Source organism: Vanessa cardui, chromosome 27 (assembly GCF_905220365.1).
Source record: "Vanessa cardui chromosome 27, ilVanCard2.1, whole genome shotgun sequence".
NCBI classification, from domain to species: domain Eukaryota; kingdom Metazoa; phylum Arthropoda; class Insecta; order Lepidoptera; family Nymphalidae; genus Vanessa; species Vanessa cardui.
The window spans coordinates 6,683,298-6,707,356 of NC_061149.1; the positions used below are offsets into that span (position 1 = coordinate 6,683,298).

General features: G+C 33.5%; 2 protein-coding genes across 7 annotated transcripts; both read right to left on the minus strand.

Moving 5' to 3' along the window:
* Positions 1-4,287: 4,287 nt before the first annotated feature.
* LOC124541061 (piggyBac transposable element-derived protein 4-like) lies at positions 4,288-9,438 on the minus strand. Of its 6 annotated transcripts, none has more exons than XM_047118872.1 (8): positions 9,163-9,438; positions 8,793-8,850; positions 8,255-8,338; positions 8,058-8,150; positions 7,598-7,957; positions 7,454-7,522; positions 7,302-7,370; positions 4,288-7,081 (listed from the first exon to the last, which is right to left on the minus strand). In XM_047118872.1, exon 8 carries the CDS (start codon positions 6,628-6,630, stop codon positions 4,756-4,758), a length of 1,875 nt encoding a protein of 624 aa, XP_046974828.1. In that variant the 5' UTR covers positions 6,631-7,081; positions 7,302-7,370; positions 7,454-7,522; positions 7,598-7,957; positions 8,058-8,150; positions 8,255-8,338; positions 8,793-8,850; positions 9,163-9,438; the 3' UTR covers positions 4,288-4,755. The 6 variants fall into 6 exon arrangements, with proteins under 6 accessions (XP_046974828.1, XP_046974826.1, XP_046974830.1 ...); XM_047118870.1 differs by lacking the exons at positions 8,793-8,850; positions 9,163-9,438 and having other exon boundaries at positions 4,288-6,659; positions 6,737-6,808; positions 7,046-7,081; positions 8,255-8,768; XM_047118874.1 differs by lacking the exon at positions 8,793-8,850.
* Positions 9,439-12,655: 3,217 nt separating this feature from the next.
* LOC124541182 lies at positions 12,656-16,935 on the minus strand. Its single transcript, XM_047119045.1, has 4 exons — positions 16,635-16,935; positions 15,529-15,689; positions 14,948-15,026; positions 12,656-13,106 (listed from the first exon to the last, which is right to left on the minus strand). Exons 1-4 carry the CDS (start codon positions 16,885-16,887, stop codon positions 12,778-12,780), a joined length of 822 nt encoding a protein of 273 aa, XP_046975001.1. The 5' UTR covers positions 16,888-16,935; the 3' UTR covers positions 12,656-12,777.
* Positions 16,936-24,059: the final 7,124 nt, after the last annotated feature.

Below are 24,059 nucleotides of genomic sequence, written 5' to 3' on the forward strand. Positions count from 1 at the left end.
TTATTATTATTTGTTTCAACCAATTCTTAAATTTATAGTAAAAATGAATTTGTTAATTGTAAATAATTCTAAACTTTCATCTTTCATGTACAATGTCCTGTTAGTTTAATAGGTCAAGCTTAAATGAAAAGAAAAATACAATAGAAATTCTTTATTTATTATAAATAAATAATCTTATTACGTATTAAAACAGACAATAATGATACCTTAAGGCTTAAGGTGTCTGTCTGTATGTTGTATGTATTTACATCGGAATATAATGTCAAGAGTACCTTCTTAATTTTATATATTTTTTTAACAAGTCTCAAGTTATTGATAGAAGCATATTAAGTCAGTAGAGGACAGTAGTTTTCTGTTGAAGTTTTGGACACTTCCCCGCAATTACAGGGCGGAGGGGGTGTGACGTAACCCCGCGAGGTCAATGACTTTTATCTCCTTAAGATGAATCATAAATAATTGTAGTAGCTGATAAGATTGTTAATGGAGACCATTATTTTATAAACAGCGTTGTAAAAATTTCACTATGAGGATACAAGTACCTTTATTCGTTGTGACAAATAGCCTTCCCCTATTTTGACCCCACAAGGGGGTCGATTTCTAAATATACAATATTAGTATACCTCCATATTATCTTTAGCACATACATGTTAAAACTTCAAGTATTTCACTTAAAAACACACAAGAATTACATAACTATGTACAAAAGGTACTAAGGAACTAAAAAGGAAGGTATAGTACGACACAACTTAAATGTCGCATCGGCAAATTCGTAAAACCGATCACATTCGAATTGAGTACGCTATCCCAAATTATCAATATTTATTTCTCATGCGAATATGATCTTTGCACAAACGTAATAACTTGTAATATCATACGACCGAATATATTCGTCAATTTACATGCACTTGTTTTCTCTGACGCGTGAATCTATAGCGACGAATAGCGTCGAATGGCGCGATAGGGAGCTGTTTCTATTGGTTGTGTAAATCGACAGTAATCGGTTTTATTTTCATTCCATTGCATTTTACGATGCTACATCTAATTTGTGTCGTACTATACCTGCTAAGTTTCGAGTTTGTAGGTGTTTTTCAGTTTTTTTGATTAATAAGCGAGTAGAATTTCGCTTTTATGTACATTAATATACAGTTTAAAATACCGTGCGTTGAATTAAATTGATTTGAATATATATTTTTATTGTAAAACTTTGATTTGTACAGTCGGGGTAAGAAAAGGTTCGTCGCCTTAAGATCTATTTTCGCGTGCTCAGTATGAACGGTAATCTGCTTGAACGATCGAGAATATATGACACTGACAGACATATCTTGACAATTTAGTTGAAGATATCATATCTAATTTAAATATGGAATGACTAATTACGCCATTAAAAAGATTTCATGTTGAAATAAAACTAGACGCAGTCCAAAGATGTTACACTATTCTGAACCGAGCTATCATACTATGAAAGTTTAATTTTATATGCAGTTGTCAGTGTAGTGCTTTAGTTTCAAAAGGTACTAAGACTTGATAAAGGAATGAATTTGAAAAGTAACGAAGGTTTTCTTAGTCTGACTGTACGTCTATAGATAGACAGTTGGCCATAATACGCACACTAGTGAAGTAGTTTAACGTTTAGATAATCAAGCACACACACACATCGAGATGATAAAGTATAGTACGACGCAACTTAGATGTAGGTTCGGCAAAATTCGTAAAACCGATCACAGCCGAATTAAGCACGCTATCCCAAATTATCAATATTTATTTCTTATGTTAATATGATCTTTACACAACGTAATAATTTGTAATATCATATGACCTAATATATTCCTGTTTGACACGTCGATTTACATGTACTTGCTTTCTCGGGTTGAACTAACGCGAGAATTTATAGCGACGATTGGGAGCTATTTCTATTGGTTGTGTAAAACGGCAGTAATCGGTTTCATTGAATTTGCCGATGTTACATCTAAGTTGTGTCGTACTATATGACACTTAGTCTAGATATATAAATAATCTAAATTAAAAACTTCATCACAAGTAAAGAAAAAAAACAGAAGCAATTTTTATGCTGTGATTACCTTATATGTTTATAGTAATATGAGCTCTAATGCAACTGACTTAAAGCAACTATTTCTTTAACTTTTGTACGTTTTCTTACTTAAAAGTACTTACATTCTTTTGGTTAAAATAAATTTCTCTTTTGTAAAACAACAAAAATTATTATAAAACTTTAAATATAAAACGGCTGTCGTTATTATATTATTATTTATACTATATTGAAAATTATATTGTTTTAGGTTATGTTTTTTATTTCCCTCCTAAATTGTAATGATTTTTTTTTTAATTTTTACACCATATATTGTGGCTTTAATTTAATTTTTTCGTCCTAAGAATCTCTTTTTGTGATTTTTTTTTGTTTTGTATTATTGTATATTATATATAAATTTATAGTATTTTTATGTATATAAATGTTTAAAATTGTTTTATTTAAAATAAGATTGTATTGTAAAAAATAAAATATATTATGTCTTATAAGATACAACCGAATTATTTTCTTTGTTTTTTATATGTTAGTTTGCAAAAAAGTTTTGTTATATATCTATAGATACAATGAAACATTCCACGTAATATATATGTATATGTATTACAAATAAAGTTACCTATTTACAAATAATAAATGCGTTTCATTTAATAACTTACAAAAAGGAATACTTTACAAAATAAAAAATTTTGCATTTTTAGTAGTTAAGTAATTATTAACTATAATAAATTATTACAATCTAATTTTACTACCACTAATTTTCCTTTATTGTGTATTTATTTTTGGAAATGACGTATTGACCGTAAGTGGTTTTTGACTTTGCTTTTATTAAAAGAAAGAAGCGTAGTGTTTTTGTCTCTTTCTATATATATTTTATTAGAAAGGGACGTCGAAAGTATGAAAACTACGTTTATTGGTTAAGCTGTATAAGAACAGTGATTATTATAATTTAAAAAAAAAAAGGTTCGTGTTTAAAAAAGATCAAAAACGTTTATTATATTCCGTCCATGAATATGGCTTTTGCTGTTTAAAATACTCATTAACGACAATTTTAAATTATTATCGAGTTTATTTATACAATTTTATTATTTAATTCATATAATCTCATTAAAAAAAACAAAAAAAATTTGATGGTTAGTTCGGTATTTAAAAGCAAAAGTATTAAAATGATAGAGAAATAAAAAAAGTTACAATTAATTAATAAATATTTTCTAATAATACTGATGCACATCCATTACTAAACGAAGGTTGCTCAAAATAATTTCCCGCCAATTGCGCTGTCACTTTGACAGTTTGAAAAATTCAAAGTCAAAATATGAAGTTTTATTTATATGTATTTAAATGAAATGACAACTATTATCTTTTTAAGATATACTAAAATATTTATTAATTATATAATTATTAATAATCGCGTCCAAATAATGATACTGCCATGTTTTTATTTCTGTATGTCACAAAATATAATATGTATTATCAGTCGTCTGTATAAAAAGAATTGTACTTAATTTTTTTATCAATATGCGACTTGAGCATGATGTTATTATGCCTAGTTTTTAAATTAATAAACATTTATTATTATTTGTTTCTACCAATTAAATACTTCAAAGAAATTTATAGTAAAAATTAATTTGTCAGATGTAAATAATTCTAAACTTTCATCTTTCATATACAATGTGCTGTTAGTTCAATAGGTCAAGCTTAAATGAAAAGAAAAATACAATAGAAATTCTTTATTTATTATAAATAAATAAACTTATACAATAATACAGACAATAAAGATATCGATATCGATATATCGATTATTGATACCGAAAATTAGAAAAAAATATAAATATTGACTTACAATATTTATTTGCCGTGTCTATGTATTATTCTTCAAAAAACAAAAAAAAAAAACATTTGACATATTACAGATATGACAATCTTTACATTGGTTATATTTTCGCTTTTTTCTCTAACCACTTGAACGTCCGAGTTTGACAGCTGTTTTCCGGTCAAACGTCCGCCCGCGCGATCGTAATTTCGCAGCGCTGAGTGTATGTTCCCTTATCAACTTTAAAGCATGATAACTGACTAATTACTAAAGCTATAGCAAAGTAAAAAATACCTACACATAGCTGAATCTATGGAGAATTGATATTTGTTAATATTAAAAGACAAATATTAACTTAAAGTACAAAAAATAAAATAAAAATGTAGAAAAATAGGTAAAATTTTAGTTAACTTTTATTTTATACCAAGTTTTAGTACTTTACTTTATAGTTTATATTAATTTTATCTATTTATCGTGAAAATAGATTATATAAGCTTTCATTTGGTACCTAAAAGTCAATACTTAACATACCGTAAATCTTAAAATAAACCAAAACAAAAACACTCTCTCCACAATTATCACGACTCGCATCGCGATAACACTCGACAGCGAAATGTCGTCAAGATGGCCGACCTTTTAAGGTTTCGTTCACACTAGTTTTAGCGCAAATGGTCATATTTGAAATAAAAGACAAATATTAGATGCTATTATTTTATTTAATATTAATATATAAAAAATGTAAATCATATTATGTAAAATAAAAGGTAAATTTTAATTAGGTTTTATTATTTAATTATACTTAATATATAAAAGTTGTTATATACATATACATCGTGAGGAAACCTGCATGTGTCTAATTTCATTGAAATTCTCTCTTCTTCAAGCACTCACCCTGTTCTTCCTACGGTTTATGATAGGCCTTAAAACAACCCTCGATGCAAAGATTGACGTCGCATTCTTCGCACTTCCAAATAGTCCTGGTTTTTTTTGGACACATCCAGCAACATGTATTTTTTGATCCTGTTCTAACCGGAAAGTGGTTGCTGTCAACTATGGGTCTGGCCTGTGTTTTATGTCGTACGGTAGGTCGGTTCACAGTCGTCACTACTTGTCCAGTCGTATTTGATCTGACATTCAAATGTCGTGATTCACTTGTCAAATCTATTTGTCGATGTCTTTTCAGTAAGTCTTCCGCAAGTACAGTCCGAAACTTACGATGTGATATTTTCCGGTGAACACTGGAAAATATCACAAAGCAATTGAAAATTGCAACATTGTACAGTCTACGGAAGAGTTTTTTGTACCAAACTCTGTTCCTCACACGTTCCACGGGCTGAGCAGACAGAAATTGATCTTTCCTGTCTATTCCTCCCATGGTCTTGTTGTAGTCGAGTACTATGCTTGGTTTATAAGACAGTCTGTTGTATTTGTCTGTAGTCTCAATTTGAAGGTTATGATGTGTTGAGATCAAGCTCACAATGTTAGCATCTCGCCATACCAAAACGGACAAATCAGAACAGTACGTGGCCACTACTTCACCTTGTCGCAATTCTGTCTTTTTTAGGTGTCTCACGGCGTCAGGAAGGAATTCACGATTGAGTCTCAGTGTTCCAAAACAGTCTGTCTTTTGATTTTTAAGACATCTCAATAGTAAAGGACTATTATAAAAATTGTCCATTACTAATGTATGTCCACGGTGAAGCAGGGGCTCGATCAAGTCGTATACAATCTTGGCAGTAGCCGTTGTAGGTCGGTCATTGTAAAAACTCGTCGATAGACTGTTATTCGTCTCGTCATTATCAGGTCTGTCAATCGGCTGTTCGTCGTCTGGTTGGTCCACCTGTCCGTCTGTATTGTCAGCAGTCACTTCTGTGTCTTTGCCTGTGTACACAAAAAACGCCCAGAGATAGCCACTAGCCGAATCACACAGCTCATATGTTTTCACACCCACTTTTGCGGCCTTGGACTTTATCTTTTGGGCGAAACTCAGCCTGCCGTGCCATTTGAGGAGTGATTCGTCAATGGCTATCACTTGCGAAGGCATGTACAGAGTCGAAAACTTTTTGTTAAAATAATCTAGTATGGGTCGTATCTTACATAGTTTAGTCTTGTCCTGTAATGTCTGCGTGTCGGCAAAGTGAATCATTGTTTTTAACAATAGAAATCTGTTATAAGACATTATTTTTGAAAAATATTGGAATGTTCCAAACCCGTTAAATCTAAAATATGCCTCTTCTTCCGGTAAAGGAAAGAGGCCCTGTAGGATTTGTATTGTTAAAAATGTGATCATTTCGTTTCTGTCGGTAGGAGACCACCGGTTGAACCGAGAGTGAGTGGATAGCTGATTCTGCTCTCGCAGCAAAGCTATCTTCTGCTCTGCGTACCGATTGGTCTCTGTGCAAATAACATCGATAAAGTCGACGTCGAACATCTTGTCGAAAATGTCAGTCGGTCGAGTCTGGACATTAACGTCAAAAGTTGGTCCTGACGTTCCAGTAAATATCTCACGCTGACCGTGGAAAGTCTGTCTGTCTTTACTCCAGTTAAAAGTGTAACTGTCATCGGGCATAATGTCACGTACAGCTCGATCATTAGCGTCATCTTCCGCCTGTAAAACTTTGGTCTGAAAAGCAGTTAAGTCATTAACGCATGCAGGTTCAGCCGCAGTGTTACGCTCCAATCTAATCGGGAGGATATCACTGTCCAAGTCATCAATATTTAGGTTGTCATCATTGTCACTGTCATAGAAGTCAAGCAGTCGCAACCACTCATCCATGTCAGTTGCATAACTGTGATCATTGACACCTGAAATAAACTTTGTATATAAAACCCATCACCCTTACTGATACTAGTATGAATAAACACCGGCTATTAATACTAACAAATTGCCGGGGGACCAGAACTACAAGGGCTGGAAGTGGATGCCGCGGCAACGACAACTTCTGCACCGATTTCTGTACAAAAGAAATTTAATTGAACTAAAAACAATAAGAATTGATCAGAATCTGATTCTGACTTTTGATTGGTAAAAGTTAGTTAATTAGCAGTCAGAATCAGATTCTGAAAAATATTTGCTTTTTGACATTTGCTGTTAGGTCCAGTCTCTTTCTTCCAGCTTTGTTGACTGAAACAAACAGATTTTTCACGCAAAATTATTCTTACCATGATTCAAATAGACAGAAAAAACATACCGGGTATAATAAGAGCTGCATCAGAGGGACACCGTTCTGTAAAAATAACTTTAGATGTAACGTATTTTAAACTAGGCAAAGTAGTGCGGCATAAGAAAGAACCTTCTTAACGACAGAATGAGATACGCCTGACTTAAATGCAACCACTGCTGGTTCTGTTCAGTTTTCTTAAATTAATAGCTTTACTTGACCACCACCACCACTTTATTCATGGCAAATCTCTAATAACCACAACACGATCAAGTCATGATCTTACCTACAAATTGAGGGCCACGTGATGTGGATGGAACTGCTGCGGGTTCACCTGGACGAGTGTACGAGTGTTCTGAAACAAACAAATTTAGATATAGCGCACTTTATACATGGCAAATCACTAATAACCACAACACGATCAAGTCATGACCTTACCTACAAATTGAGGGCCACGTGATGTGGATGGAACTGCTGCGGGTTCACCTGGACGAGTGTACGAGTGTTCTGAAACAAACAAATTTACATGTAGCGAACTTTAAACAAGGCAAATTACTAATGACAATGAGGTAATGATCTTACGTCCTGGTAGGTCTTTGAAGACGCAGGGTATTCGTTCTGGAGATGCCTTTCTGTAAAATAATTATGTATTGTAATATGTTACTGAAAAGACAAACTGATAGTTTTAATATATAGCGATATTACACACAAACACACACACATATATATATATATATATATGTGTGTGTGTGTGTATATATATATTCATTCTTTGTTGCTCGTTTGCGTGGTGGTGCATCCGGTAGGAGCATGCGCTCCAGTTCAGCTTCCCGTTTGCGGGTTAAAAATTTTCGCTTCGCCTCTGCCGGGAGCGCGTTAATGCAGCGTTGGGTGAGTTGCCTCTCCGCCCGGATTTGGTGTAACGGGTCTTCTTGAATAGCACTGAAAAAAGTAATTTTTAAAAAAGCTGTAAAATATATGTCTGTATACATATGTCTTCCTGCAGACTTTTTCGATTGCTATCATAGAAAAAGATACGCACGCCTGTCCACCTCGTCCTCTCCCACGGCCTTGTCCTCGCGCATGCCCACGTCCACGTCGACGCGCCCCTCTTGCCGCATTGTTACTAATAGATCTAAAAAATAATTATAAACTGTTACTACTACTTTACGCTTTAATAGTTGCAAAATAAAAAGTTGTCACATATGGGACCCTTTTACTAAAAAAACGTTCACTTACAGTTGATCAATCAGCACATCACCACGTCCCCCACGGCCTTGGCTGCCACTGCCTTGGCCACCACAAACATTTATATTCTCAGACCTAAAATTTGTATAATTCAATGTTAGATTTCTTAAAAATAAAAATATTCACATTCACGTTAAAACAGAATACAAAGCAGCAAATAAATTTTAAGATTTTTTGTTAGACATATTTTCCAAAACTCCAACTCCAACACACACACATACACAAAGCAACAAAAATGATACTGCATATTTTTTTATTTATATATTCTTCTCGTCACAGAACTAATCATGGATTGTCATTCATAATAAGCGTGTATGCAAAATTTAAACTCAATAGGATGAGGATAAGTGCTTTAAAATTTAGTTGCAAGATATAACCCGAACAAACAATAAAGTCAAATAAAAGTTTTTAATAAAAAAAGCTAATTAAAAGGTCCACACCAAATTTTAAAAACGCAAAACCAAATAAAAGCAAAAGCCAACGTGGAAAACCCATATCCCGCACAGTACCGTGTGCCGTTTGTACAAACCCTTATTTTGACAAAATACGTAAACGTTACGGGCGGCGTAGTCGCCCGCCATTAAAATCTGCGGAACAGGACAATAAAACTTAAAATACTCACTTCTTTTGTAACATTTTAACCTTGAGAGGGTGTTTAAGCAGTAATTATGAATTGTTTACTGTCTACAAGTAATTATTAATCAATATTTTTTAGAATCAACAGAAAAATATGGCTTAAATCTAGCGAACAACAAAACATATTTTGTTTCCATGTCAATTTATCGTCGCAACAGACTTTATTCATAGGATATTTGACAATATTCGTTGAGTATGAATCTCAACAATAAATTCGATATACGATAATCATACATTAAAATAGTAAAAACAGAAATACTTACATTATAAACACTAGCACAACCAAAGCACTTCACCAAAACACAAGAGTGATATTTGACATTTTTTTTTTTAAATTTCTGAGTAGCCACAGACTTCTGATGAATGAAACAGTACACGTTTTTTATCATAGATACGTATAGTGTCGAAAAAAATAAGCTATTTCAACGATAACATAAAGAAAAACGACTTAAAAATTAACAAGTCTGTTGGGCTGCCATAGTCGCCCTAACGTTCAACCGGAAAAATTTTTGGGCGACTATAGTCGCCCGGACGTTTGAGTGGTTAAGGTATCATTTAGAAGAGTTGTTTTATTTACATCGGAATGTTTAGTCAAGGGTGCCTTCTTAATTTTGTAGATTTTTTTAACAAGTCTCAAGTTATTGATAGAAGCATATTAAGTCAGTAGAGGACAGTAGTTTTCTGTTGAAATTTTAGACATTCCCCGCAATTACAAGGCAGAGGGGGTGTGAGGTAACCCCGCGAGGTCAATGACTTATATCTCCTTAAGAAGAATCACAAATAATTGTAGTTGATAAGATTGTTAATGGAGATCATTATTTTATAAACAGCGTTGTAGAAATTCCACTATGATGATACAAGTACCTTTATTAGTTGTGACATATAGCTTTCCCCTATTTCAACCTCAAAAGGGGGGTCGATTTCAAAATATACAATATTAGTATACCTCCACATTATCTATAGCACATACATGTTAAAACTTCAAGTATTTCACTTAAAAACACACAAGAATTACATAACTATGTACAAAAAAAGGTACTAAGGAACGTATAGTACGACACAACTTAAATGTCGCATCGGAAAAATTCGTAAAACCGATCACATTCGAATTGAGTACGCTGTCCCAAATTATCAATATTTATTTCTTATGCGAATATGATCTTTACACAAACGTAATAACTTGTAATATCATATGACCGAATATATTCGACAGTTTGACACGTCGATTTACATGCACTTGTTTTCTCTGACGCGTGAATCTATAGCGACGAATAGCGTCGAATGGCGCGATAGGGAGCTATTTCTATTGGTTTTGTAAATCGGCAATAATCTGTTTTATTTTCATTCCATTGCATTTTACGATGCTACATCTAATTTGTGTCATACTATACCTGCTAAGTTTCAAGTTTGTAGGTGTTTTTCAGTTTTTTTGATTAATAAGCGAGTAGAATTTCGCTTTTATGTACATTAATATACAGTTTAAAATACCGTGCGTTGAATTAAATTGATTTGAATATATATTTTTATTGTAAAACTTTGATTTGTACAGTCGGGGTAAGAAAAGGTTCGTCGCCTTAAGATCTATTTTCGCGTGCTCAGTATGAACGGTAATCTGCTTGAACGATCGAGAATATATGACACTGACAGACATATCTTGACAATTTAGTTGAAGATATCATATCTAATTTAAATATGGAATGACTAATTACGCCATTAAAAAGATTTCATGTTGAAATAAAACTAGACGCAGTCCAAAGATGTTACACTATTTTGAACCGAGTTATCATACCATGTAAGTTTAATTTTGCATGCAATTGTCAGTTTAAGCTTAAGACTTGATAAAGGAATTAATTTGAAAACTGACGAAGGTTTTCTTACTCTGACTGTACGTCTATATATAGACAGTTGACCACAATACGCACACTAGTGAAGTAGTTTGACGTTTAGAGCACACACACACACACACATCGAGATGATAAAGTATAGTACGACACAACTTAGATGTCGCATCGGCAAAATTCGTAAAACCGATCACATCCGAAATAAGCACGCTATCTCAAATTATCAATATTTGTTTCTTATATTAATGTGATCTTTACACAAACGTAATAACTTGTAATATCATATGACCTAATATATTCCTGTTTGACACGTCGATTTACATGCACTCGCTTTCTCGGGTTGAACTGACGCGAGAATCTATAGCGACGAATAGCGTCGAATGGCGCGATAGGGAGCTATTTCTATTGGTTATGTCGGCAGTAATCGGTTTTATTGAATTTGCCGATGTTACATCTAAGTTGTGTCGTACTATACGACACTTAGTCTAGATATATAAATAATCTAAATTAAAAACTTCATCACAAATAAAGAAAAAAACAGAATAATTTTTTATGCTGTGATTACTTTATATGTTTATAGTAATATGAGTTCTAATGCAATTGACTTAAAGTAACTAATCCTTTAACTTCTTTTGTACGTATTCTTACTTTAAAGTACTTACATTCTTTTGGTTAAAATAAATTTATCTTTTGTAAAACAACAAAAAATATTATAAAACTTTAAATATAAGACGGCTGACGTTATTATATTATTATTTATACTATATTGAAAATTATATTGTTTTAGGTTATGTTTTTTATTTCCCGCCTAAATTGTAATGTTTTTTTTTTTTATTTTAACACAATGTTGTGGCTTTAATTTAATTTTTTCGTCCTAAGAATCTCTTTTTGTGATTTTTTTAAAGATAACTATTTTGTATTGTTTTATATTATATACAAATTTATAGTATTTTTATGTATATAAATGATTAAAATTGTTTTATTTAAAATAAGATTGTATTGTAAAAAAATAAAATATATTATGTCGTATAAGATACAAACGAATTATTTTCTTTGTATATAGTTTGAAAAAAGTTTTTTTATATATCTATAGACACAATGAAACATTCCACGTAATATATATATGTATTACAAATAAAGTTACCTATTTACAAATAATAAATGCGTTTCATTTAATAACTTACAAAAAGGAATACTTTACAAAATAAAAAATATTGCATTTTTAGTAGTTAAGTAATTATTAACTATAATAAATTATTACAATCTAATTTTGCTACCACAATTTTTTCTTTATTGTGTATTTATTTTTGGCTGATTCTTCTATGCGTATCAGCCTACGGATGAACTTGGATAAAACCAAGGACATGTTCAATGAACATGTTCTACCGGAACCGACTGCGATACACGGTACCGTCCTCGAAGTTGTTCAAAAATATGTCTACCTCGGGCAGACTCTGCGATTAGGTAGAAACAACCTTCAATTCAGCTGGGTTGGGCAGCGTTTGGGAAGTTACGTCGGATCTTTACATCGTCAACCCACAGTGCCTTAAGACGAAAGTCTTCAACCAGTGCGTCCTACCCGTCATGACATACGGAGCCGAAACGTGGACACTCACGGCAAGGCTGGTCCACCAGTTTAAAGTCGCTCAGCGTGCTATGGAAAGGGCTATGCTCGGCGTTTCTCTGCGGGATCGTATTAGAAAGTGGGCGATCCGCCTGAGAACCAAAGTCATCGACGTAGCCCACCAGATTAGTAAGCTGAAGTGGCAGTGGGCGGGCCATATTTGTCGCAGACCCGATAACCGCTGGGGAAAACGTGTTCTAGAGTTGAGAACGCGTCTCGGCAAACGTAGTGTAGGACGTCCTCGGGCACGGTGGAGTGACGATATACGCAAGGCGGCAGGCAGGAGCTGGATGCGAGTAGCCGGAGAAAGACCACAGTGGCGTGCGCTTGGAGAGGCCTATGTCCAGCAGTGGACGAAAAAAGGCTGTCGTTGATGATGATGGTGATGATGATGTATTTATTTTTAATCTATATTAACCAAGCCGTTTGTCGGCCTTTTTAGTTTCTACATATTCAATTTCTTGTAAGCTAGGCGGATGTACTTTGTAGGGGGTCGGGTGTGACGTCCAATCTGTTTTATGGGAGTTGGAATTATAATCTGGTAAGTAGGAATGGGACAGGATATCAGCTGAGTGAGTTTGCTGGGAATTAGTATCTGAGGAGTGGGGATGGTGGGTATTAGTATCTAGTGAGTGGGGAAGGTGAGAACTGATATCAGGTGAGTGCGAATGGTAAGGAGTGAAATCTGAGTGAGGATGGTGAGAATTGTAGTCCGGTATATGCGAATGATGGTCGTGAATGGCTGAAAAGAAAAAAAAAACATTTAAAAATAAGAATAATATACTTATTCTCAATGATTAAGTAAAGGGGTTTTGGAGATTATAGATATATCGGAGAAAATCAGTGTAACTACAGGCACAAGGGACATAACATCTTAGTTCCCAAGGTTGGTGGCACATTGACGATGTAAGGAATAGTTAATATTTCTTACAGCGTCATTGTCTATGGGCGATGGTGACCACTTACCATCAGGTGGCCCATATGCTGGTCCGCCAATCTATACCATAAAAAAAAGAAAATTTCAGTTGAATTATAAAGTCTAACCTAAACCGAGTATCTTCACGCTTAAGTCGCTGTACCGATTTAGATGAGATTTAGTTATGAAGATAGCTTTAGTCCTGGAGGAGAGCATAGGCTACTTTGTTAATTGACGCCTTGAGCTTTGTGTGCTATGCGTAAAGTGTAGCCCGGGTAAATATAATTATTATCAAAATTATTGGAAAGTATATAAACAATGTAATAAAATAGAAAGTAAAATTAAATACATTAACGAAATAAACAAAAAACAAAAAATAATTTTGGTCAAATAACAATTTTTGGTACAATTTTAACGGGCCAATATTTTTTTTAACTTTATTTATTAATCTAAAGTATTAACAAAGAACCTATAATCTATTTAAACCACAAGATTACAATCCCAAATATACCGAATTTTAAACTGTGGTCATTGGAGGCATTGTCCGAGCCCGTCTGGGTCACATTTTACCGCGAAACAGTAATACCCAGGGTTTTTCGGTGTTAAATGTAAGAAATGGTTTATATTTCTTAGAGCGTTAATTCACATTTGCTAAGATTCTATATATTTTTTATGGTATAGGTTGGCGGACGCGTATATGTGCCACCTGATGGTAAGTCCATCACCCATAGACAATAAGGCTGTAAGAAATATTAACTATTCCTTACATCGTCAATGAGCCACCAACCTTGGGAACTAAGATGTTATGTCCCTTGTGCCTATAGTTACACTGGCTCACTCACCCTTCAAACCGGAACAAAACAATACTGAGTACTGTTATTTGGCGGTAGAATTACTAATGAATGGGTGGTACCTACCCAGACGGGCTTGCACAAAGCCCTACCACCAAGTAAATCCAAATCCATATATAGTAGGAATAGAAACATAGAGAGAGAGACCAATGACATCGCGTCGATTTGCTATCAAATGTTGTTTCAAACTCAAATAACACTTTCTTATTGATGGTCAATTGAAACAGTACCGCCGGTTCGGAAAAAACCTGACCTGAGAAGAACCGACGAAAGAAACTCATCGGGTTTTTTTTTATCTCATGTATTATATAAACTATTTATTATGAAATGAAATAGCCAGGAGGCGATCGTTTCATTCCCAAGGTGTGCTACCCATCATAAACTCATTAATTGTATAATAACTTTTTGCACACAAGCGTTCCTTAATATATTTTTTTTAATTTGTCAACAGAGGCATTTTGAACGCTTTCTGGGATCCTGTTGTAAAACCGTATACATTGCCCCACAAAGGAGTTACTATGCAGTAGAGTAACAGGAGTAACAAGTTTATTTGGCTTTTTTCCTGCTATGTTTTGAATAGAGTATGTAGATTATTTTTCCAACCCGCTGTGTAGTGACGAGTATACGGATTACGGACGTAATGTGTATACATATAATTATTACATATAATATTTTTTTATTACTATAAGATAAAGATAATTTGGGCAAAATTTGCCGCCCCCCTAAATCTGCCGCCCTAGGCTCCAGTCTACTTAGCATATTGGTAAATCCGCCACTGCGTATATGTATATATAAATATATATAACGGAGTCTTACCGTGATGGTCATGATATACTGGCCAAGCGAACTCGCTGTGATACTTTTTAACTTTCAAAGCTGTAATGAATGACGCTATCTGTAAAAAAAGTTGTTTAAAATTGGAAAATTAATTAAAATTGCAATTTCAAAATTTAAATGTTAAGCATATTTAATAAATAAATAAATATTCGACAACATCACATACGTTACTCTATTGTAAGTAGCTAAAGCGCTTGTGCTATGGAAAATCAGAAGTAACGACGGTACCACAAACACCCAGACCCAAGACAACATAGAAAACTAATGATTTTTTTCTACACCGACTTGACTGGGATCAAGACAACATAGAAAACTAATTAAAATCTACATCGACTCGGCTGGGAATCGAACCCGGGCCCTCGGATTGGCATTACCATGAAAACCGGTGTACACACTACTCGAAGACGAAGGTTGTTAGTATTTGAGGAATCATTTGTAATATAAATTCAAAATTGATTTTATCGTTAATTTTAAGGTACTATAAAAACTTCAAAAAAAATTAAATATAATTCAAATACTAATGGATTTGACCTAAGACTGTAATTAAAAAAAAAACTTACTTTGACAGAACTGACAACAACTTTGAAAGCTAAAAGAATGAGTCCTATGGTAACTGACTTTGCCGCCAAAAATGCTGTCAGCATTATCCACGCTGACGTAATCCCGAGATGAAAGATTATCGGTATTAGGGCCATTGACATCATTTTCATCCCTCGAGCTTCTACGGGAAAAAATATCTATTTTAATAAAAGTAAGTAAAGTAAAAGTAACAGCCTGTGCATTTCCCACTGCTGAGATAAGGCCTCCTCCTCCATTAAGGAGAGGGTTTGGAACATATTCCACCACGCTGTTCCAATGCGGATTCGTGGAATGCACATGTGGCAGAATTTCGATGAAATTAGTCACATGCAGGATTCCTCACGATGTTTTCCTTCACCGCCGAGCACGAGATGAATTATGAACACAAATTAAGCACATATATATAGTGATGCTTGCCTGGATTGAAACCCTCAATCATCGGTTAAGATGCACGCGTTCTAACCACTGGGCCACCTCGGCTCATTTTTAATAAGGAAACATAAATTAGGAGAGATTTTTTTGTATTTGTTTCCCATATAATATATACCGGAAGATATCGTGTATTTTGCAAAGGCTGATCTTTCTATATAAGTTAATAATAAAACAATATAAGTAAGCGTTTTTCCAGTTTCACCCGCTTTATTTGAGCAAAAAAAGTCTGTGTCGTATAGAAAATGACGCTGGTGTAATTTAACCAAAATTCAAATCTATCAAAAAAGTGCTATTTATTAAATTCTATTAACTATATTCATTCATTACAAATTCGCTATTTTTGTTTTATATTTTCTTTTTTTTATAAATAAAATACAATATCGAAAAAATAGCATCCGTAAGCATAAAAATATGTTCAAGCATATCATTTGTTTAATTTAGGGAAACAAAGAGTACTACACTAAATGAATTGTACAGAAACATAAGGTTAGATCATCGACCAATTAAAATTCCACACTAAGTAAATAATTTATACAATGAAAGCAAATATGTCATTAAGAAAGAAATCATATATATTAATGAAAATTAAAAAAAAGAGTTATTAAAAAAGCACAGTACACTGAATATCAATAATGTATAATAAAAAAAAAATTACCAGTCCCAATTTCGTCCACTTTCATTTTGATTTCATTATATCCAAGCATTTTACCTATATCACTGTTATTTAAATTCTTATAATTTATATCTTCCAACCATTTAACGATATTATTAGCGTATTCAAAGAATTTAATTTCCAATTTTTTTTCCAATGCAACAATCAAACCTCTTTTCTGTGAATCTTCGACATGAGTCTTTGCTACACTTAGGACGAAACTTAAAAAAAATAAAGTCATAATTTGGCGCGACATTATGCGTGTGTTCGATTCGATTTTTAAATTCAAACTGACCGGTTGCAATATTCTCGGTTGAAAGTAAAAGGGGAAATGTATTAAAAGGGTCGCTTAAAAACTTGTATGGCATCGCGTAATATTCATCTTGGCTGTCTTAAGGTTGTCAATATTTAAAAATTTGTAATTTTTGTAGCTTAGCTTTAATATCATCAGTCATCGAAGGGAGATACATAATCTTTTTATTTTATAGTTGGTCGATAATTTTTTTTTATGTAAGAATTTTTACATATATATGTTATATAAAACCTTTTTAAAGTTATGTGAACTATAAAAACTTTAATATATGCTACCGCTAATCAGCAGTACTCAGTAATGTTACGTTCCGGATTGAGTGATGGTGAAAGGTGAGTGAGCCAGTGTAATTAGCATAGGGACATAACATTTTAGTTCCCAAGGTTGGTGGTGCATACAGCGCCATTGTTTATTGGCTCTGGTGACCATTTACCATCAGATAACCTATTTGCTCGTCCGCTAATCAATATCACACAAAAAATGTGTGCCCTAAATTTACTTAATTATTTTATATTCATCTCCATTTAAAATATAATATATACCATAATAATTTTCATAGTGGCTGTTAAAAAGTTTTCTTTGTCTATTTATAAAATACTTATTAAAAAAAGAAACGTTTCACCTGAAATTGGCGGCAACCCTAAATATTTATGGTAAAAGCGAAAAGAAAGGTGAATAACGTAATTGTAACGATATCGCTTAACTTGGTATCAATAATAATTGCAGAAATCAGCTTGGGAACATTTTGCTCTGATCTTACTCACAATTTCACATTTGATGTCCTTAGAAACTAGAGCAGATAAAAAAAGTTCAAATGCGATGATGCCTTTACCTAAATATTAATGCCTAATTTAAAAAAAAAACAAAACGTCAGATAGACAAAAAAACACCGCCGATACTTTGTTAAGAGCTAACTCTTTCTTCTACTGCCAATAATTGCTTCTTTTAGTGGTTGAATATTTAATTATATAGTCTGTTACATGAAAACACGTCGTAAAATTAAAAAAAAAAGTAAGAAAAAGTACACGCACACTAGTAAAGATAACATTTAACGAGTGACAAGCGTAGCTGTCACACACACTAAGAAATAATTGGTTGTTACATATATGTTCATTTCATATACACTTGCTTTTGTTAGAGATCCTTAATATGCTCCATTAATCAAATATATACATACATAAAGAAAGGAAAAATATTGCCAGCAATCCCTATGAATGATTTTTTAAATTGCAAATAAAAGTTTTTGCGTACGGATTATTAATAAATAACTACCAAATTTCTCACAGTGTCTTCTCTGTAAATATTTATTAAATTTGTAAAATAATCATTGTTATTTTAGCGTTAGCGCTTATCATTATCATTTTGATTATATAGTATAAAACAAAGTCGATCACCGCTGTCTGTTTCTATATATGCTTAGATCTTTAAAATTACGCAACCGATTTTGAAGTGTTTTTTTAAATAGATAGAGCGATTAAATAGGAAGGTTTTTGTGTATAATATATGGACAATATAGTAAAGAAACAAGATACAATTTGTAGTACATTTAGTATCAGCATTGCACTCGTGTGAAGCCGGGGCGAGTCGCTAGTAAGAAATATTTAATGAAATTTGATATTTTATTCCCATTCGGTTCCCCTGCCTTTATCTTCTTGCATATTTGCAGGGTTAAAGCTTTGAAAAATCCCCTCCAAAGGAGACCTTCCACGTTCAGCGCAAAACGGCGCAAAAATTTCAGCTTTCTCTACGACATACTTACATTAATGTCCTTCAGTAAATAGTTGTGCGCAAGTTTGATCATTATATAATAATTTAAAATGTATTTATTTTAATAATTTACACATTAATGTTACTTCTTTATTTGGTGGGATTTTGTACAAAACTTGGACGGTTTGAAGGGTGAGTGAGTCAGTGCAACTACATGCACAAGGGACATCTAAGCTCCCAGGGTTGGTGGCGCATGTATGATGTAAAGAATGTTTATGTCTTACAGCGTTGGTGACTACTTACCATCAGGTAGCCCATTTGCTCATTCGACTACCTATATCTTAAACAAAAATGTGTAGGTACATGTGTGAATAGTAACAAGAACGTTTCTATTGTATGCCGTAAATCAGCTGTTTACTTTGGTGACAATCCAGATGAAGTCATAAAACGGGTCTAGCCGATGGCGAAGACAACTGTGTGTCTTCTCAGCTCTGTAACAGATTTCTATCACATGATTCAGAAAGGTTTAAAAAATAGGGCATATTCCTGGGACCGTGGATACGTCAGGCGTCCATGTTTGTCCTATATAAGGCAGCCCAGTGGAGAAGCCAGCAGGGATGCTATCGTACTACCGTACGCAATAGAGAGTTTACGCAATTATTCTGCCGCTAAACCAGTGCGGGTTGGTAGATACACGAGTGGTCGAATTTAATTGAAATTACAGGCATTTTCCTCATGATTGTTTCTTTCAGGATATGACGATTTCTTTCACATTAAGCCCATGAAAGTTCCACGGCGCAACGTGGATTAGAACCTTCAATCATCAGTTAAAATGCATGTGTTTTTTTACTAACGGACCCACACACGATTGATACATGAATTGTAACAATATAATAATTAATAACATCAAATGCTTAAATATATACAAATATGAACTAAAACTAGTTACTGTATAGTCTAGACCGCGTGGAATGGTGGCAAGAATGCTAGCAGCATTTCCCCGTTGAATCGCAATTTCGATCCTCTGGGCAAACGAACCAGCCCTCCTGTCACCAGTGGAGGCAATAAGGCGAGGTGTTATACTTTTGATGAGGCTTTCCGCACCACTACTCCAAGGGCCAAGCCTTTCGACAGCAAATGGAACAAAATGTAATTTGATATAAGACGAATATTTAGATCTTTTTTTGTTTTATAATATAATTGAATGCGAAGGCGATTTCTCCGATTCCCTACACGGGATACCAGTTAAAGAATTTGCTTCATTTCCGTGAATCGTGCTTTTTGAAATTGTTAACGTAATAACACGTGTGAGAAATACAGATCATTTTACTTTCATTTAAAATATTTAAATGAAAACAAAATCGATTTAACCAGTTCGCTAAATTCCTCCGTTATTATATTACTAGCGACCCGCCCCGACTTCTCACGGTTGCAATAGTAAAGTAATTAACAGTCTGTAAATTTCCCACTGCTGGGATAAGGCCTCCACTTCCATTAAGGAGAGGGTTTGGAACATATTCCACCATGCTATTCCAATGTGCGTTGGTGGAATGCACATGTGGCAGAATTTCGATGAAATTACACACATGCAGGTTTCCTCACGATGTTTTCCTTCACCGCCGAGCACGAGTTAATTATAAACACAAATTAAGCACATATATATAGTGGTGCTTGCCTGGGTTTGAACTCGCAATCATCGGTTAAGATGCACGCGTTCTAACCACTGGGCCATTTCAGTTGCATGGTTGCAATACTGATACTAAATATACTGCAGAATGTCTTACAATAGGCTATTTGACAATGCGAAAAATAAATCGTGAATTAGTGTAATCAGTGTATATTATGAGTTTAAAAATGGTTATTTACTAACAAAACTTGAAAATAATACTTAATTTAATCAAAAATCAAAAAATAAAAATGCATTTTTTTCAAACGTTTGTCACGTGACATAAAACGCTCCTGATTGGCCGGGCTTATGATGAAGTCACTTTCTTGTAAACTTTGCTTTTCTACTATATGTACCACAGATTAAAATACAGCAAAGTGACGTCACCGACCCATATTTTCCAAGTATCGTTTTCGCGCGTTATTTAAATATGGAATTTTAATATGATAATTTTCGGCAAATTTGTACTAGAAATTAAAAACACAACTTTTACTAAGTCCCTTAACCTCTACTAAATAATATGAAATGGATTTTAAAAATCAGTCAAATAGCCTATGTTCACAGTTTTTCAGCCATTCTCTACTATATTGCATGTATTTTACATATAAATCTTCCTCTTGAATCAATCTATCTATTAAAAAAAAACAAGTATAAATCCGTTATGTTATTTTAAAGATTTAAGCATACATAAAGACAGACAGCGGTAAGCGACTTTGTTTTATACTATGTAACTGCAGGCACAAGGGACATAACATTTTAGTTCCCAAGGTTGATGGCGCATTGACGATGTAAGGAATTGTTAATATTTCTTACAGCGTCATTGTCTATGGGTGATGGTGATCACTTACCATCAGGTGGCCCATATGCTCGTCTGCCAACCTATACCAAAGAAAGAAAGAAACAAAAGGGTACTTTGAGTATTGTAAAATAAATAATGAAATTTGATAAAAATTAAAATACATTTAGAAATATACTTAATTTTTTTTGAGTAATAAAAGCGCATTATTATTTTGTTTTATTAAAATTAGTAGTCGTAATTTATAGTCTGTTTATCACGTGACCTAAAACACAAACCGCCGTGGTTTGACGTCACATCCAATAACTGTCATTTCATTATCATCTGGCCAGTGATATTCTAATAAAGAGATATGTTATATCCATACTAAACAACAGAAAAAAGGGTGCCGCGCCGGGGACCGTTTATTTTACATTTCGTTACAAGTAAAAAGGATAGCTTGATAAAAACAATAAGTAAAAGGGATAACTAGATGTTTTAATTGCGCAAAACGTATTACTACGTAATTATGATGTATTATAATGTATTACTACGTAAAACAACTAAAGGCAAACGTCCCAATTAGGGCGTTTTTTAGTCTACACTTTTTGCGCGTTAATGACATATCTGTTTACTAGAACATCATTGCATCTGGCTCTTTGATAAACAACTTTGTGTTTTTGATTTTTATTATTGTTTTACTTTGTTTTTTTATATTTTTCATTTAATTTTATACTAAGAAACAAATTTGTAACCTAACATCTGGGAAGGAACTGATTTCCAAAACACAGCGAAAGCTAGTTTGGAAGTCAGGGCTGACATTAAATAATGTAAACAAAACTTGGGAAGTAAAAAAAGGAAATAAACAAAACTTGGGAAGTAAAAAAAAGAAATAAACTTTTCTGCAGTTTTATTACTAGTTATATATTTGTAATATATAACGATAGCGATTATAATTTATGTTCCCATAACTAAATATTTTTAAGTGTTAACTTTGAATGAGTGCAAGTCGTCGAGTCGAGATGGCCCAGTGGTTAGAACGCGTGCATCTTAACCGATGATTGCGGGTTCAAACCCAGACAAGCACCTCTGTTTCATGTGCTTAATTTGTCTTTATAGTTCATCTCGTGCTCAGCGGTTAAGGAAAACATCGTGAGGAAACCTGCATGTGACAAATTTCATAGAAATTCTGCCACATGTGTATCCCACCAACCCGCATTGGAACAGCGTGGTGGAATATGTTCCAAACCTTCTCCTCAAAGGGAAAGGAGGCCTTTAGCTCAGCAGTGGGAATTTACAGGCTGCTGTTGTTGTTTGTTGTTGAGTGCATGTCGTACATACACAGCTGTTGTTTTTATCAATACGACGTCATCAATTGGTCAACAAGATGACTGAGAGCGTTTTGTGGGAACAAAAAAGGTTCCAAATCTATAGTAATATTACAAATGTGAAAACGAAGCCGCGGGCGTCAGCTAGTTTAATTATAATATTATGGCAAGAAAACTTGATCATTTTGCCGAATTATATTTTTTTGTGGCTTATTGGCAAAATCAACATTTTGAAGTTATTTTCCATACTGGAATAGCCTAAATAATATTGTAAATGATGATTGATGAATGATTTATTATTGTATATTTATCAATATACAATAAACTCTGAAAACTCTGAAAAATCTGATACAATCGAAATTAGCGCAAGCGCAGGACAGGTTTTACGTCATTTCCGAGGCAAATTATTCCAAATTCCAAGATTCGGGATGTTATCAATAAACATCCCAATATCTTTAGCCGTTCGTCTTTTGGTTTGAATCCAAGACCTCATCCAGTAGACCTATGAAGCAATTAATAAATAATATAAATGGTCACTGAAACAAATAACGTTTAACTTAGGGTTTTTGTATGCTTCCTAAATTTCAACATACGGCTAGGAACCTCCCTTTTTGTGTCAGTAAACCGTATATGTGTGTATGTGCATAGAAATCATCATTACACAGTATAAAACAAAGTCGCTTACCGCTGTATATCACTATGTATGCTTAGTTCTCTAAAATTACGGTTTTTTTTATATTAAGAGTGAATAGACAGGATGGTTTTTGTATGTAATACATTCATGATATAGTAAAGAAACCCTGATTATTTCAGAAGTTTCTAATGTGATGTAGTAAATAAACAAATCCTGTTGTATATTTAGTATCAGTATTGCATCTGTGCGAAGCCGGGGCGGGGCGCTAGTATTGTTCTAATATAGTATGTTCTTTTGTGTATGAAAAGTAAGGTTATTTTAATTTTTATAATGTTAAGCCGAACAAAGTGGATATGTGACTTTTGAATTAAAAAAAAAAAATTACTTCCGGTTCAGTTGCACAGTCAGGTTTTATAGTATGATATAGTATGATTATATGTTTATACTTTAAGAGTTGCAGCTAATTACGCCTATGTAGACCAAGAGAAAACTCAATCCGAACGCTTTTTTATCTCGGCGAAATTGGAGCATGAAATTATAAACAAATAAAAAATATATATTATAAAATATTATAAACACAAATTAAGCACATAAATATTCAGTGGCGTTCGCCTGGGTTTGAAATCGCAATCATCGATTATAAAGGAAGCGTTGTAAAAAAAATAGGGTTAACCCAATGATATTCTAATAAACAGATATGTGTGCCGCGTCGGGGACCGTTTATTTTAGTTTATTTTTACATTTCGTTAAAAGTAAAAAGCATAGCTTGATAAAAACAATACGTAAAAGGGATAACTAGATGTTTTAATTACGCAAAACGTATTACTACGTAATTATGATGTATTATAACGTATTACTACGTAAAACGACTAAAGGCAAACGTCTCAATTAATAACATATCTGTTTACTAAAACATCATTGGGTTAACCTATATACTAATATATTTTTCGGGATCGCTTGCGCACGCTATCGTGATGACGGCGGTTGATCTACCACCATCACAAATCT

Bases quoted from the DNA above. Each gene is read 5' to 3' on its own strand.
- LOC124541061 (XM_047118874.1), bottom strand. From the start codon at position 6,630: ATGGATGAGTGGTTGCGACTGCTTGACTTCTATGACAGTGACAATGAT.
- LOC124541182 (XM_047119045.1), bottom strand. From the start codon at position 16,887: ATGTCGCGCCAAATTATGACTTTATTTTTTTTAAGTTTCGTCCTAAGT. The intron at 15,690-16,634 runs GTAATTTTTTTT...TTTTTCCCGTAG, and splicing joins AGTGGACGAAATTGGGACTG to AAGCTCGAGGGATGAAAATG. The intron at 13,107-14,947 runs GTAAGACTCCGT...TTTTCTTTTCAG, and splicing joins AGTATATCATGACCATCACG to CCATTCACGACCATCATTCG.